Genomic DNA, 18,310 nt, shown 5'->3' with positions numbered 1-18,310 from the left:
GCAAATGTAGAGTGACACCGGCACCCGGGCTCTCTCGCTGCTGATTCGGACCCTCTGTTTTACAAAAGCAAACTCAATCTCCCTCAGAATGTCATTATAGGAAAACCCTTACGGTGAACGGGCGGAGGAGCCGGATCTGAATCGTATTACTGTCCGAGAGTGGCAGGCTCAGTCTGCAGGACAGCTTTAGAAAGGGAGAGTATGAACTGTGTGTGTGTCAGTGTGTGTGTGTGTGTGTGTGTGTGTGTGTGTGTGTGCGCATGAACCACTGGTCTGTGGCAGGCTTGACAAGAGAGCAGCAGGGCAGCGCTGGCAGGTGAAGCCAATGTGATGTTCTGTGACTGGCCTCGGTGAATGTGTTATCGCCAGACAGCCAGGCCATCTGAAAATAAAAGAGGCCATCTCTCCTTCACTTAACCCTCTCCCTCCTTCAGGCACCCACCCATCGTACCCACTGTTTTTCTTTATCTGTTTGTCCTCTCCTCTTTTTCCAAATCCATCTCTACGTCCATTCAACTCTCCCCCTCTTTGTCCAAATCCCCTCTCCTCTAACTCCCTCTCTCTCTCTGCTTGTTTCTTCCACTTCGCTCTCCAAATCCTCTCTATCCCTCCCCCGTTCTATATACAACTCTATTCTGTGTGTCCCTCAAGTCCCCTCTCTTCCTCACTATTTACTTGCTGGCAGCCAGCTGAATGTGCTGCAATCAGGGTGTGTCACACACAAGCCGTGACAAAGAACAGAGGAGCTACAGCTATCGCGCAGTCAAAGACACGCTGCACTGTGTCACATTAGAGATGACAGGGTCAACTTTCACTTACAGCTCACTGTATAATGCCACCAGAAAGAAAGGTGGAGATGTGAGGGTGTTTGGCTGTTCTGGTGCATAGCCCAGTGTGAGTCAGTGATAGTTTGCGGCCAAACTGCACAGTGGATGTCTGCACATGTGCAAGAGTGTGTGCAAGGGATGCTGTATTCATCTGTATGTGTGTGTGTGTGTGTGTGAGGGAGTGAGCGAGAGAGAGAGAGCGAAAGTAAGGGAGAGAGGGGGAGGATAAAAGCCTTTGTGCATGTCCACAGCTCTGTGCATGTTTGTGGTATGTTCCTGCATCTCCGTATAGGGTGAGGCAAATGAGTGTGAGTGAGTGAGTGAGTGTGTGTGTGTGTGTGTGTGTGTGTGAGTGTGTCTGTGTGTGTCTGTGTGTGTGTGTGTGTGTGTGTGCGTGCGGTGTCTAACAGGATTACACTCTTCTGGGATTCTTCGAGAAGATTATGTTCTGTATGTCAGGATTTCAATCTGCCAGAGTAAAATACAGCGGCACATTTCTGACAATCAGAGAAGAGGGTCTGGCTGCAAGACGCCAGTTTCATCACTTCCCCATTATTTTGGGGCTGTTTAATCTAAGCCATTTGTTGAAGTGGTAACTTCTATTGTATGTTTAGGGTGCGGGGAGGGTGACAATGTTTTTTATTCCCTCTTCATTTAGGGGATTTTAAAGGGTGAACAATTGCGAGGGTGATACAAAACCCCCATGTATACATTAAATGCTTTTGTTAACACATATTTGCTAACACATTTGTTAACACATGTTCTAAATTTACAATTATATTAGCAATATTTATCTGACTTTGTCACATATACATTTAAGTGAATGATCCACTATTGAACCCCACTCTGTGATTTTAAATCAAATATAATTCTAGATCTTTTAATTGTAGCTTACCACCCTTATAAGAAGGCAAAGTTTATCCTCAATCAAACCCACTTCATGCTACAGACCACATGTAGCCTCACAGTCTGTAGTTTACATGTAATGCATGGCATGGGTATAACAGTTGAACAAGAAAAGTCTGTACTGCAGGAAAATGTTGCCTTAAGGTCATCGTTTACTGGAAATCACAAAACAAATGAAAAATTGAACTTTCATTTATTATGTCAGTTCACATTCTCCCTCTCTCTAATCAGTACAGTTTTGTAAGTTTACATAAAAATTGTTAAAGAAGTATATATATATGGATAGCATAAAAAACTATGAACTATTTATCCCTATTTAAATAAAACATGATGCATGTATAGTTGTCTCTTAAAACATGTTCGATTGTAATAGTTATAGCCAATATTAAATCAATCTGCTACAGTGTATACAAAGAGAGATGGAATTACAGAGCGCGCTCCAAGCTGTTGAATGCACTAAATCCATGAACGTCTGCTGCAGGGTGAGTGCTGGACACCCGACAGGGTCTATTTATTGGACCATGAGGAGCACTATTTCTTCAGATGCCAATGGTCGTGCTTAACACCACAGGCGGATTATTGATATTTGTGTGTCTGAATAGGCTGCTGGTTAAAAGCTGTGAAAGCGCCCTGGGTTTGAAGAAAAAGAACACACAACTTCTGACTTGTCAGAGTCATGTTGATCTTCAACTAAAACAAGTTACAGAGGAAACCTGTTCACACAGTCCAGCTTTTTCTTTCTTTTTGTTTAAGAAAAAGGAGGGGGGGGGTTGCCATGCTGTTGCTTCTCTGGCAGCATTTGAATCAAATCAGTATTTTTTGTTTTTGTTGAGCAGCAGTGATATTTGTCTGTCTCTTTCTCTCATTCATCACAAATCTCATACTTTTCATGTCCGTCCTCGTGATCTCACCTTAAACCACCAGGTCTTCCTACACATTTATTTGATGAGTGAATGACCTTACCAAATGACATTCTCCGCGGCGTCATCAATTTTAAAGTGACCTTTGCCTCATCATTATCCTCATGAGAGATAGAACACCTTTACATCTGGCATCAATGTGCTGTCTGTGTGATTTGACTGTGGGGTGAAAATGGAAACATACATCCAACACAGAGTGAACTGAATCCAGCAAAGAGGAGGATCCAGTCAATAAGTACATTTGGAGGGTGACACACACTTTCGGCATGTAGAGAGCACACAGTGTACTGTAAACAGAGTTGAATCAAGCTGGAAGCCTCTATCAAATCAGATGGCAAGTGGCTTAAATGGCATCACTTCTATCAAAGGAGAAAACTAAACAACCACCTGCATGTTTCCCAGAGAAGGAACATTGTGAACAATGTGAACCAGAGACACATTGTGAGAATACAGTCCCCCGAGAAGATATTACTATGGACATGAGATGAGATTTAACTGAACAACTTTGAAAAGAGCCTCACTTGGAGGTGACAGGTCACAGTGACAAACCAGCCGCCATCTATACCATTGATCATGTCTCGGGGAACTGGAGCCAATCATATCTGACAATGAGCGGCTGCGGGGCACACCCCGACAGGTCGCCAGTCCATCACAAGGCTGACACATGGAGACAACCATCCAACCTCACAGTCACACCTATGGGCGATTTAACTGAACCTGCAGGTTTTTTGCTAACCACTGCGTTACCGTGCCGCCCGGTGCCCGCAAAGACAAACACAGTGTCAGCAGACGCACCACATGTAACAAAGCTCAAACGTACCCGATACTTGGAGAGATCGATCCTCAGTGAGTTATGCAGCTGATCCAGTAGTTTGACAAATTTCTCCCTCTGTCAGGAAAAAAGAGACATAATTCAGTTCAATGTCACAACAACTTAAGCTTGTGAAAAGTGAAAAATGTATAACACTGCGTGGACTCAAGCATTTCTTTTACTGCAGTGATTCATTTTTACTTCCTGGAACAACATTTTGTGATGCAGCCATACTGCCTGCTCGGCTTTCTGCCTGGAAATAATATTTGATGCCTAATAACATTAGCATATTAAAAGTTCAATTATAAAGGGTTGGCAACCTCTGAAACTTAAATAGGATATAAGAGAGCAACAGATGTTTTAACTCAAGACCATAGATAACCGATATTTTCTTTAAGCATTGTTTTACTGTGAATCAACATTTTTCACAAGTCAGATTACAGGACAAGAATAAGCACACTTACACCAAAGTTAGAGGCGGCGAATCTGTCAGAAGCAGAGGCTGTGGTTGTGGTGGTGGTGGTGGTGTGGGCGAAGTAGGCATTGATATTAGCGAGCAGGTTGCTCATGACTGCTGGCACACCCGGACACATGTACTTGCCGGACAGGCATGAGAAATGCCTGCGGAGGAAAAAAAGATCAGCTATTATTCCATCTGGCACAAGGGGCAGTGCTGCAGCCATTTCGGAGCAACCTCATCTTTTCACCAAGGTTCAATAAACCAAAACACTAAGAAAACAGAGATAATGTGAGAGTCAGCATCAAGCGCAAAATTGAAATAGACAAGGAAAACGATCAAGGAATCGATACACCCTTAGGAAAGTCACAAAATCGATATGTTACAGTGTTGAAAGAAATGTGTTTTATAGCTGTGGAAATGTTCCCTTCCAATATATAATATATATAAAACTCTTACCATATGTATTGTATCTATCTAATATAAAAGAAAAACTGAGAAGAAACTCTGCAGTATTTCTCTCTTTTTTATTTTCACCTTTCGTCTTCTGAGGAGACAGCACATTTTTTATGTTCCAAACAATTAATCCTGGTCCATAAGAAGTTTACTGAACTGTTCATCTAGTAAAACGTGTCTTCAATGACTATCTATAGCAAATGATGCCATAAATTACAGCTATATAACCTATGCTACTACAGAAAGAAAGCTGCAAAGAAATAGATGAAGTAAGTGAGTAGATTCCGGGTTTCGTCTCCATCCAGAGTGGATATATATTTCTTTTACAGTTTGCCATTAAACTTAGTTGGTTGCTTCATTATTTAAGAAATATCACTAAGACAAAAAAGTATGTGCACTTCCAAGTTCAAGTCTTTACCACTGAGGTGAATCCACAAACGGTGGTTCAGTATTCTGCACTGTGCTTAAATTACTCAAGTCATCTTCCCCAGAGGAGGAACTGAAACATCGTTCTTTCACTAATGCAAACATGTCATCTTTTGTCCTTTTCTCCCGTCTTCAGCCCTTTTCTAACTTCTTGGACTTGAAGCAATACACACAATGGGAGAGAAAGAAACCCATGCATCGCCACTTCCAATTTTTCCAATTTGCCATTCGCTCTCTTTCAATTTTCAGTTCAATGTGCTTTATTGGCGTGAGCTAAGAGGAAAGGAAAATATCAGAGAAAAGGAAAACTAGAAATTAGGAAATGAGAAAAAAAGTAAAATGAAGAAGAAAATGTCAGGGAAGAGATCTCTCTCTCTCTCTCTCTCTCTCTCTCTCTCTCTCTCTCTCTATCTCCCTCTCTCTCTCTCTCCCCCATAACACACACACAGCTGATAGAGCACTCAGTAATTAAGTGCTGCAGCCTAAGAGACCTGTTTCAAACAGCAATCCCTAGCTGAGTGAAGAGCATATGCTTATCTTAAGACTTCATACTGCTGCTTCACAAGCCATATGGAATACAGCCAACATTATAATTCATATATACACAGCATGTATTCTATATATATATAGCAAACATACAGACTGGCTGCCAGCTGCCTTCTCATTCATACAGCATGTGGACAGTATGTCATATAAAACTATATAAGCATTATATTGTGGGTATTTAGACCCCTTCAAAGCATCTTTTTTTTCAAGAAGCACCTTGCAGCAAATCTAGCAGCCTTCTGCTAGATCTGCTAGAAAAAAAAAAAAAATGACATGTAACCTCCTGGATAAACCTTTGCTACTTGTAGAAAGAAGCTGCCAGTGCTTCCATGAGAGTGAGAGGCTCACTTCTCTCTGTGTCGACAGCGTGAGCGGCAGAGCAGCAAGTCTCTTACCCAGACAGAGGCTGTGCACTGTGTGAAACTGCTGCTCCAACACATCCAGCGCACACCTCAACTCTTCTAAACATTACCTGGAGGACCTGTGGGTGTGAATGCAAATGCCTGAATCTGTCAACTCGGACGTTAATCACTCTATATCCTGCCAGCTCCAGAGAACAAAGTCTGGGTAATGTTTGACTGACAGGTCAAGGATTTAAACTGTCTGATGACGGTCAGAAGACGAACCCAATGCTATAACATCATGAAAATGTTAATTGCTCTTTTCAACTACGTAATCAAGTCCACATATTGATACACACTCATGCACTACATTTATTTATACTAGAGTTTGATAAAAATCTTGTTACCCTTAAGATGCCTGGGAGGTTAAAACGAGACAAAGTATAGACTGGGCTTTACAAATATAGAATTTCTTAAAAGCTCTTCTTTTGCATTTAGCCTTCACTTCAAAAAAGAACATTTATATTGTTCACAACTGCAATTTCATATGTTGTTAACAGAAATTAAAGGTTGATTTATGAAAACAAAATGTTGTTCCATTAATATTTGTGTGTATCACAAGTGCAGGTGACCATGTGTAGCAAAGATTTGAAAAGAAGAACATCTGGCTCAGTGTCTTATTGGTTTATGAAGTGGTTGAAATGCATCAAGTTTTGCGGAGTAATGATTACAGATTTGCTCTCCTTCAAATACACACACACACACACACACACACACACACACACACACACACACACACACACACACACACACACACACACACACACACACACAAAGAGGAGCACGCACAAGCACACAAATATGCTCTCATCGGGAGGCCTATTTAATTACTTTGCTTTCAGCCTCCAAATTACCCAGGAGCACTTGGGGTTAGGCGAGCAAGGGCAGTGATGTGAAGAGAGTGGTGTTGGCATCCGCTAAATCCCCACAGCGCTTTTAGAGCTGGATCTCCTGAGCCAATTTTCAAGAGGGAGATGTTTCTCCTCCTCTCGTCACCCTGCCTTGGTTTTCACCAGCGGATGCATATAACAAAAGACACAGACACTCCCATATTATTTAATGGCTTCAGATTGCTGTGAGAAATGAGAAAAAGATGATGAGACGTGGGGAAAAGGGGTAGTGGGAGGTGAGGGTGGTGATAGAGTGAGTGAGATGAAGATAAAGGAAGATGAGGGAGGGGTATGGGTCGTGGTGATGGGGAAACACAGGAGGGTGAGTGTCGCAGCTGCAGTGATTTATGCAGCCTTCATGTCAGGACTTACTGGGAGTTAAGGTTCTATGATGAAGCAAACTGAGAGGTAAGGCCGTTCATAAATTCCTGGCGAGGCATAATAAGCCAAGATGTGAGAAACGCAGGGTTTAAATAAAGGCCAGAGCCTGAAGCATTGACTCCACCTGAGAAAGCTGGTAATAAGGCTGCTTACTGTTTCACTTGTCTGCACATGACCATGCAACACTTCACATGTTGCCATACCCTGTCACGCTAAAAAGACAGCCTGCCACTTTCAGCTCCGTACCACTTTGCGTCTTTAATATGTCAACAACACCTATCTTATAGTGATGCTGTGGTAACTGCTGCACTTTTTATTTATGTGGACGCAATGGCTAATGGTGTTGGATGTTTAAGCATGCTTGAAACAGCTCTGCAGCTTTACAGCAGCTCAACAGAATCCCAGTGACACGTCCTACCTCCAGGGCCAGTTAGGGAGCAGATGAAAGAGCTGCTGTAGGATCTATGAGACCAAACTGAGATCAGTGGAACCAGAAAGATGGGAGAGGAGTATAAAAATCTAAAAAAGATTACGCTTAGTAACCTGATGTAACAGCCTGATTTAGAAACCATAGGTTTGGTTTTGCTATACAACATAAAACAAATCGTTTTATACGTTAAAGACATAATTGTATCATTACTTCCTAGGTCTCATCAGGGTTGTATCATCTCAGGATTACAAGTGGTCAGATTTCCAAACATTAAAGCACAAATATGTTGGCAATTTTCATTAAATTGGTCAACACAGTCTGTGAGCTATTAGTGTCTGATTTAGTGAAGCAGCAGGTAATTACACAGGGAGCTACTGGGACTGTCCAACAAGTGCATCCTGCAGAGGAGAGAGAGCTGGAAAGGTGCATGATGGGATGTGATATGAGAGTTTCAGCTCAGACTGATGAAGTGATGCTGAGAGATATACTGATTAGCTCATCATTCGAAATGCAACAGAAGTCAAAAGCAAACATGGAACAAGAGATAAGGGTATGTAACACAAAGCTGTGTATTTGTGTGTATCTGTGACAGCTAATGAAGAGAGGAAATGGAGCAGTAGGTTTTGCATTTGAACATACTGCACGATTAAAAAACAAATAAGACTATACAACAAAACTGAGGACCCCTCTGTGTTTTTTATACATTTCATTGCATCTATGCTTTAAATAATAATTTTATCTCTCTTCATATTTAAGTAAGTGTTTTTATCCCACTTTATTTTAATTATATTTCTTGTATTAACTGTATTTATTCATTGTTTTTATAACTTTTAAAAGTATTTTTATTGAATTTAATTGTTTAGATGTTAGGTTTAGTCTATTCTTGGATCATTAGTTAATTGTGGAGCACGTTTAAGTGCACTAACCTTTAACTAAAGTGCTATAAAAAAGGTTTGACTGATTGATTGGCTGATGTGTAATATCACTTAACCTGTTGTGCTTAACTTAACTTTTACGTTATTTAAGTGTTCGATCTTGTGAATAATGATCAACTCACTGGTTATGTTGTAAATACAGGCTGCAAAATGCAGCCTCAACGTAACTCAAGTCAGTAAACCTGTGATAGCTGCAATAGAGCAACACCTGTGATTTCAAATTAAGACTAATTTCATTAACGACATCATGAAAGTTCCTGTGAACCAGCTTTCTCCGTTTTGGCCTTTCTCCATTGTGTTTGATGCAGAAAGGCTCCATATGGTAGGAAAGTGCCTTAGGGCGGCTGCACACATAAAAATGTGGGAGATCGAAGACAAAATGACAGATTTAATTAATATTATAATCGTCATAGCGCACACACCTGACAATTTGGCAAGAACGTCATGCCACACACCTACCGCATGTTGGAAACAATTTCACAGTAGTGATTCCAGAGACATATGTTTGCAGTTTTTATGGTGGTTCACAAATTACTTTTAGGTACATTACCGCCACCTTCTGAACTGGAGTGTGGAGAACTCATATTATTGAACCTGGCTTCAAAAGAAACACATGAACACACAATACGTGTGTTCTGTTTTGAAAAAAAGAGGAAAAACTATGGATGATGTCATGGCTGAGAAGGTTTATACGCTTTTGTGGGTTTCTGTCGGTGCAGATAATCGTGAATATGCAATTGTCGGAAGAGGAAAATCAGGTCTAAAGTCTGCATGATTATCCTGTAGTGTGCAGCAGCCCTTAGCAAGCCCAAACCAGATCGTGAGACTTCATGTAGATGAAATACGAAACAAGCTGAGCATGTGTCGACACAGTTGCAGCAGTGGTTCGAAGGTACCCAAAGAGAAAACATTACATTAAATCTGATGGATTCGACTTTGGCAACAGGCATGAAAGAAGGTCTGATGAATACTGGCAAGAGCTTCTGTGGACAGATGAGGAGTGGGAGTGGACACAGTCAGGTGGGAGTGTGCTGATGTGAGGCAGACAACATTTATAGATGAATGAATGTGCCAAATACTGGATGATGAGATGACTCCAAGGCTCAAGAACCTTAACAGGAAGAGCAATATTCCGACAAGAAGGCGGAGGAACAAAACCTCTACGGCAAAGGGCCGCTGAAGAGAATCATTTGGGGAAAGTAACAGGACATCTTTCAACAGATTTGTGCAAGAAAAGTATAATATAACAGAAAGAATGGAGGCTCATGAAAGAAGGCATTTCGCCTTTTTTGATGCAGCTGCTTCACTTCATTTCATTATATTAGTCACTAGTAAGTCTATCAGTGAAGTTTATTAGTTTCTTTGACACAAACCTTTTGTTTATTTCATATTAACTGGTTTATTCATCTTGGGCTCTTGCTACAAAGAAAACCAAACCAAGAAAACTCTAAATCACAAAAAACTCTCTTGGCCATTGTGTATGCAATTTAAGTTTGTGACCAACTTCAGTCAGCTTCCTGTAGAAGAGGGCAATGGTTATTACAGCTAGAACTCAGATAGGTTAATAAGTGTATAATATAAGGCAAATTGTGCTGTTTAAAACTATGCCCATATGTAGGGTAGCTGACATTCATATCCTGAAGGTGGTAAACCATTAAATATATTATGTAGGCCACTATTGTGACTTCTGGGTAAGTTGTCATAAAATGACTCAAAGGGGTGCATCCGACTCAGTAAATGTAAGGACAATATCAGCTGTATGATGATAAGGCAAAGCTACAGTGGACAGTGTATTGGAAGACAGATGTATCTAAAGCCGTTTTCAGACCTGACCTGTGGTTCAACTCCGTAGCCGATTGACTGGATTCTACCTGCAGTTTGCCTTCTACACATCACAGCGGGGGGGATCTGTGCACAGATTGCATTCACAACATTTTTGTCGGTTTCTTCAATATGCGTGTCACCACTTTCTCACTGGGAGATATGTTTTCTTTCGTTTTTTTCATTTTTGCATCGGTCGCGCTTTATAAGCGCTGTCAACCCCCCTCACTCTCTCATTCACAGGGAACCCCCGCTGTGTCGGATCGCATTCCCCTGACTTTCTACAGACTTATACCAGGATGCAAGGCAGAGAAAGTCAGCAGAGACTGCAGAGCCTCTCACTCAGCCAAGTGCGTTCACACCTCCTCTGGGGAAAATACAAGAGTAGCTGCAAAGTTCAGTTCATGTCTACAACAGCTTAGGAGTTAATAGTGATGATGCAGACTTCTGCAGGGGTAACCAACACATCAACACTGCACAGTGTAACACTGCCTGACCTTGATCAATATGCAATTGATTTTTGAGTGACAGTTGGCTTGTCTTTGCATGTGCCTACTTTACGTGTGTGTGTGTGTGTGAGAGTGTGTATAGGACAAAGGGGGACAGAGACGTTCCTTGTTGGACGGGGTCACAGAGGTTCACAGAGACAAAGAGAGAGATGAGGAAGTGAGACTGTTATATGTATGACCATGATCAATGTGACCAAGGCAGGTTAGGAGTTTTTTCCCAGTGACCAGCAATTAATCAATCGAACTTTGGAGCTCAACAGTTCTCCCAGCTCTGATTCTGCTGAGGGGACATCTTTACTACTTGTCTGATCTTCTGGTCTCTTCCTGTCCACCTCTCCTCTCTGTCTCTCCTCCACTCATCCAAATTAGACAGTGACAGATTGGTGAGGTAAAAGGCCATAGATCAGGGTGGTACTAACGTCATAGCCTGATAGATGGACTCCACTCCGTATCTCATGGCGAACTCATCCACTATCTCCTGAGACACGTCGTCAAAGTAGACCTTCCACGCCTCTTCCCCTTTCACCTGCGGGATCTTCACCACCCCGTTGTTCTTCATCTCAGTCAGGTAGTGGAACAGGTTCTGTGAGTGGCACAAAAGATAAGGAGCAACGGGTTACTCTGGTGAAGAATGGTTTCATATCAAAGGACCCATATTGCAGCTGGAAACATCGTTTTTTGCACCTCAGTAACTACAACCCTGAAAGTTTGTTTTGGTTTCCTTTTGCAACTGTTACCTCATGTAAACAGGTGTACTGGCCGTGAGGAGGAACCACGTTCTCCTCCCCCTTCATCTCCACACTGATCTTGAGTCGGATCGCACCAGATACAGCAGACTTGTCTGTCCTCTTATCTGTAACACAAACAAGCTGATTTTGAACATAACTGGAAATCAGTTCAAATAAAACAAGCCACTTCTTTAGAGGGCAAAAAGTTGACTAATGTCCTTAGAACCACAAAAAGTTGATTAGTGTAAACATTATACAAAACTATTAAACTGTAAGCTTTATTTGTATCGCAATTTTCTTATGTGTTTACGAAAGGATAAAAACAACAACTAAACAAATGCAATTCAGAAGGAGAGATTTCTAGTTTGTCTCTGAGTTTCATTTCAATATGTTCTCAACAAGTTTAATATTTTCTCATGGTTTTACAACAGTCAGTGAAAAGAAGAAAAGTTCAAGGATATAAATAGTGACTCCACTCTGTGAGAACTATGTAAAAGTAAGCTACAATATTACTTCCCACCTCGTTAGAAATGTGTCCTTGACAATATTCATGACATATAAAAAACACATAAAAGAGAAAAGACATTAATCAGACATGGGGTATGACATCATATGTCCAAGACAACAGCAATGACTGACTCACCGCATATGTGTACAACAAAACACTTTCACTAGATTATCAGTAGCTGTAATGAGTTGTAATTTTGGGGAATTTAATTTATTTACTGTAATTATATTAAAAAGCATGTACAGTAGATGCACGCAGAGTGACAAAACCACACAAATTCAGGGAGACACAATGCCAAGAGGCCCTGGAGCTAATGACTTCACAGCTGTTGGGGTGCCTTCACAGCTGGCCCCCCCCCCCCTCCCTCCCATGTGTGCGCTCATATAAAAATCATCTTCTGTGTTTCAAATGTGTGAAATGTTCCTCTACAGTCAGCTGGTCAAGAGTCAGACAAGTGAAACATAATAACGTGACAAAGCGACAGTGCTGCAAGTGCAAAAGCCGAGATTGAGGAGGAGATGAAGAGGCTTAGAGAGGAGAGCAGCTGGAGGGGGTGACACCCACACCCGCAATGGCCTGTTTAGATATTCATTTTGGACATTTAAAAAGGCACAGGGCAGCCGCAGTGGGCAGGGGTCAGTATTAGCACAGATTGCTTCCTTTTAGCTCGAGAGGCAAACAATGACAGCAGCCGCCAGTCACTTCAACAGAAGTGGGAGCTCCCATCATGCTGCCAAACTCGTGCTGTGTAGTGAAACCAGTGACATACGAGAGGGAAAGACTAAAGCATCAACATCAACTGGTAAATATCCACAACTTTCAAATTCAACAACCCAGTTTATAATTTTAAAACGATCCCAAGCTGAGATGATTCCACTAACAACACTGAGTTCAGAGTTCACTTCTCAGACAAACCTGCAGATTTACCACTGTTATCACAGGGTCAAAAAATGGTGCTTGAAATAATGTTTAATAAATCAAACTCCATGTGTAACATTTTTATACTGCTCCTCATATTAACAAAATATTAAAATAACCCTAGGCTTTTTTTATTACTCAGAACAGATTCTTGAGTGGCTGCATGTGTTAAGACAATATACACCGTTTACTTTTGTTAGACAGAAATGTTTCATTAATACCAGATATAAGGTACGAAACGTGACCTTATGTCCAAAAAGAGATACGTCTGATTCAACTACGTAATCGTCACTTTTGCACATACTCCCATGGATCCTTTATGTATGGTTGTTAACCAATACAATCATCAAAGGGTATCGCAGAATCTTGACAACAACAAACATACAGCCTGTGGATGAGGTCCTGTTAGAGTATCGTTTAAGATAGAAGGCAGCTTGTCCCAGTTGAAGTTACATCATTTAGAGGCCTGTAGTTTCTTACAAACTCGCAAAGTCTCTTCTCCAAAAGTCATCCCATAGTTGAAATTTTAGGTTTTTAACATCCAGTTGTCTCCCTTGAATTACTGAATACACTGCCCCCCCCCCCCTCCCGCCCATGATTTTGGGTGGTACTTCTCCATTTTGTCTGTTTCATATTTGGGTATGGAAGCAAACCTCAGTCTGTTCCTGTATATGTATCTAATGTTGAGCAAAATTGAGCCTCATCAGTAGCAAATCAATCTAACGTTCATTTTATAGCCATGAGTATATGACAAAAAATTGAATCATCGCTAGCCATGACAATGAGAGAGGGGTCTTATTTCAAAAGCATTTTTTTCCAAATGAGTCATCATTTTATCTGTATAAGTGCTGTATTATGTGCCGCTATCATTTCATCATTGTATCTAAGCTGTAACAAAAGACACCGAGCTAAAATGGGTAACATACCGAGATTGTACCAAACATCCATCTCTCCACTGAGAGTGCGAACCTCGATGATGGTCTGGCCCAGAAAATCATCTGACTCGCGCTTAAAATGCTGCTTCACCCGTGATTTGATGTCATCGTCTTCGTCCCACACGCGCACCTTGATGCGGTCAGTGGCGTTGTGACATTCGCTGCAGGACGAGAGATGATTATGCCAGGTCATAACAATCACAACAACATGAGCAACACAAACAGCAACCGCATATTCAGTGCCAGCTCATAGGAGTGGGGTATTCAGTGGAGCAGCTAATGCACAATTCAAGCATGAATGTAAAGCCAGAGACACATATATCTTTTCGAAGTAACATATGCAGAAAAATGTCTTGCCGGGATTCAAATGAAGGGAATGTGTGTATTAGTGTGTGCACATGGATGGGTATGAGTGGGTGTGCGTGTTTAGAAGGGGATTGTGGAGAGGGGCTCTCTGGCTGGCAGGAAGAATCACCCCAACACATTGCATGACCTTTACCATGCCTCTTTGTATTTCTATTCTGTCCGAATGTATGCTAAGCTCATCAGGGAAGGGATTTTGTTATTCCTGAAAGCGCTATATCTCTTTGGCCCTTCTTACTTTAGTGCAGATGCTGACGGACATTTCACTTGACACTGCTAAACAGAACAGAGGTGGCCACAGCACTTAGCTTTAGATGAGGTCAGACTGTTGGGCTCTGGAATAAAAACCAACAGATTACATTTTGTGCTAATGACATCTTGGGTGCAACAGCCAGAGAAAGAGTATCTGCAGTATTTATTTTTTTACTAATCCCTTTCCAGCGCTAGCAATTGCTGCTGCTGCACCACAAGTCCGAGGCTTTGCTCTCTGCCAAACACAGAGTAATGTATCGCTCTATTAATCTACATCCCTGTAGTAATGGGAAAAAGTTTTATTATAGCCCCTCCTGGAGTCTCATTACAGGTGTGGAGCCTAGTCTGTGTCTGGAATAGAACACAAACACACAGAAAATGATTCACACATGTCAGTATAAGCTTTCAAAAATTACTAACAATAACTAATATCAATAAATACTGAAGCATAAATTCAGGATCTACATTTTGTGAGATAAACGATAAAGATAGATAAACGAAAAATAAACAGTATTTTATTGTTTGTCATTAACATTTCCAAGAAAATATATATTTGGGAAATATTTATGACTTCTTTTATGGATATCAGCTAAAAATCTCAGCTCTTGCATGAATAATAAAATGCCATTAAGCTGCTCTCTCTTTGGGTTAAGTCAACATGACGAGCCCTCACTGATCCTTTCCCCATTCACAGCAGGGGGATTACAGTTTAAAGAAAAGAAAAAAATGAATAAATAATGTGCAGGGATCTTCTGGTGCCCATGGGTTGGAAAGCAAGACCTGGGTCAAATGTTCAGTTTTCAACCGTTTTTTTTTTTGTGTTCTCTGAATGGATTGAAGCCATCATAAAGCTGAAGTGTTCAGCTGGATCGCCAAAATCGGTGGAGTGCAGCTGGTCAGTAGCATGTCATAGCAGTGGTTATTTCCCCGAGCCATTAAAAAAGAATTGTCTGAATGTAGTAACTCATGCTTTGAGATTCCGTGGACACGATCCGTCTTAATCTTGGGGTGGGGGGGGCAATCTGGTTGGATAGAGGTCAAATGAATAAAGAGCACTCACAAGTAGAACTTCTCATCCCACACTGGATTGAGGTTGCCAAAGATGGTCTTTGTCCTGCGCTTGGTCTTGCCCACCTGGACCGTGACGTACGGGTCGCTGGAGCCAGTTTTATCCTTGGCCTGTAAGCCCTGGGCACTCATGACTGGAGAGGAGACAGAGATGGAGAGAGAATATCCATATAAGCACTGTATAGGCAAAACATCTGACATTTTTTGTGCATAAAAATATTGAATCCTTACATTTATATATGTTGGACTTATCTTAATTATAACAAATGGCATGACATTTTTCTTTTCTTTTTGGAAGTCTAAAATATGAGTCACTGGGGTTGGTGGGTGAGGTTGTACATACATTTCTAACTCCTAGTGAAAGACCTTCCAGTATATTTTCATTTTCATTTTAGTATTTACTAGTTACTTGCCTGAATTTGGTTTATTTACTTTGATTGTGTGTGGGCTCCTTACAGGGTCCAATTTTAATATCAAGAACCGTCACTGCCTACAACTACTTGAGCCAAAAGCTGAGGCAACAAAGAAGCTCTTGGTTCAATGACAACTGCAGTTATTCATCTTTTTGGAGATATGCTCAGTTTTTCTAGGATTTATCTATTTCTACATCCTGGCTATAGGTAGCCATCCACCCCTGTGTGTGCCCACTACTTTAAAATGATCCTGCTGAGCTAAGACTTGGCTTCAAAGAAAGATCGGTGATTCAGGATCTTACTTCTATGCAGAGAGAGGGAAAGATGCAGAGATGGAGAGACAGTAGTATTTCACAGCGCCACAAAAGGGAAAAAGGACACTGGAGCATCAAATATGCATAAGTGACAGTCTAAATAATTCAGGGTACATATATATCCCTGAGCCCGATGCTGACAGTAGAAGGTGGGCAGGATGTAGAGGTTTCAAGAGCCACGGCCTGCCTGCTCCAGGAGCACTGAAAATCAAATGGCTCCTGTGGTAAACGAGGGGCCTAAGACACTGACGAATGAATAAAAGGGGTCAGTGTGCGTCAAACTAAGTGCTTGTAGGATCACCAAGCCGTGGCTGAAGCCCCCTCCCCCACATATTTTTATTGAGGAATTGGGGGAGGGGCTACAACTGACATTATATGCTAACTCTCCACAACTGTCCATATACCAATCTCGCCTACTTCTGGTAGCATTTGACAATGTTTATTCTTCACATGACTACAGGACATGTATCACAATTAATGTGCACAAAGAAGTTGAAAACCAGATGAGATAAGTTTTCAGTAAGAAATATTCCCCATTTGAGCAATAACTTATCCCACTAAATAACGGCTACACTTTCACAATTCAGTGTTGTTCCTTTATTAAATGTAACTGGATTTATGTTTTCTGTTTCAAGCTTTATACCTAAGTTGTAGGTCATCACCTGAACCGTTTATCAAGCTCTTTGCTGGTAAGTGAATGAAAAGATGAATAACTTGCCCGAACCAAATTAGTTATGATTGTCTTGTTTCAATAAAGAGTCACAAAGAGACCATATCAGAACGGATAAAATCTTCCTTCTTGCGTGCAGAGAACAATTTCTGATCGTTCCAATTTAATTCATTAACCAAGCAAGGCATTCATGAAGTGTAATGTATTGTAAGTCAAAACATTGTCAGGAGATATTGTAAGACAAAAAAAAACAGGACATATCATAAAACACTAGTGTACTGATGCACACTATTACCTCACTGCATGTTTGATAGTGAGGTGATTGGTGTATTTACAGGTACAATAGTGGAAATAATGATTAGCAGATTTTAAAATAGCCGATGACTGAATGCCTGGTCTGCGGGTTTGTATTTCCAGCCAGGCCCTTGAATTTACCCGATACACAATGTCTCATGGTCACTGTCAGAGCTAATGCCAGTGGGTCTTTATTGAACAAGTGATAAATAAAAAACAAATCAAAACCTTCAGTCTAAAATGGGCCACTCAATAAACCCCTGTGAAATTGTCCGAGGCAACGTTGGATCTTTCTCAGCATCAAGTGTCTTTCTCCCGGGTTTCCCTCTTTCTACTTTTTCCTCTCTTCTTCTCAATCCAATCTAATGATTGGATTCTCGCTCTCTATTTGTCTGCCTTTCTCTCCGTTTCTTTTTCTCTCAGGGACATTGACAAGAAGTGGCAGGCAATAAACAAGCTGGGCCTGGCACTGTTACCACCGAGATGGACTGGAGTCCAGGTTTGAGGTTAGAGATGCAAGTTTATGACCGTTTTTGATTAGTCAGTTAACTACAGTCATTGCCATTAATTACTTAGACTGTGGCAGCCTGCCAAAGTTTGATTTGTCCTTTCATAATAACCCAGATTTCATTTACACCTCCCACAATAACATAAAACGATCTGACTTAGTGTTTTTGCGCTGTGGCCTCTCTCTCTCTCTCTCTCTCTCTCGCTCGCTCGCTCGCTCTCTAACACATTGACCCATCTGTCATTTCTGGACTATTGGTAGCACCGAAAAGCTCGGCTTTACACCTGCCCCCTCTCTACACCTCAAACTGTGTGTGTGTTGATGTTACTTCATATTAAAGGACCTACTAATTACGTGATAGCATTTACTGAGTATGTAAATTGAATGGACAAATTCCAGTTCAAGAGAATGCAATTCAATTCTCTGGATCCTGACCGGGCAGCAGATAAGCTTGTCTTCAACAGAACAGTCACACACAGACAAAACCCAGGGAACACCTGATTGACTGAGATTGTGTCCCCCGTCCTGCTTCCCATCAGCCCACAGGTAAATGCCCAAATTGTTTACATCAGCCAATGTGTAATATTAACTTCAACACAGTGTCTGTACCACAGATTAGCATG

The 18,310-nt window shown here is 41.3% G+C and overlaps 1 protein-coding gene across 1 annotated transcript in view; it reads right to left on the bottom strand.

The window, feature by feature from the left end:
• LOC133954152 (protein unc-13 homolog C) overlaps positions 1 to 18,310 on the bottom strand; it is a 104,513-nt gene that overhangs the window by 55,318 nt on the left and 30,885 nt on the right. Inside the window, exons 10-15 of the mRNA XM_062388465.1 lie at positions 15,481 to 15,622; positions 13,797 to 13,966; positions 11,454 to 11,569; positions 11,136 to 11,299; positions 3,929 to 4,085; positions 3,474 to 3,542 (exon numbers count right to left, since the gene is read on the bottom strand). Coding sequence (XP_062244449.1) covers positions 3,474 to 3,542; positions 3,929 to 4,085; positions 11,136 to 11,299; positions 11,454 to 11,569; positions 13,797 to 13,966; positions 15,481 to 15,622 — 818 coding nt within the window. The remainder of the gene's footprint in view (positions 1 to 3,473; positions 3,543 to 3,928; positions 4,086 to 11,135; positions 11,300 to 11,453; positions 11,570 to 13,796; positions 13,967 to 15,480; positions 15,623 to 18,310) is intronic.

This window comes from Platichthys flesus, chromosome 1 (genome assembly GCF_949316205.1).
Source record: "Platichthys flesus chromosome 1, fPlaFle2.1, whole genome shotgun sequence".
NCBI lineage: Eukaryota > Metazoa > Chordata > Actinopteri > Pleuronectiformes > Pleuronectidae > Platichthys > Platichthys flesus.
This window is presented reverse-complemented; position numbering and strand designations above follow the sequence as displayed.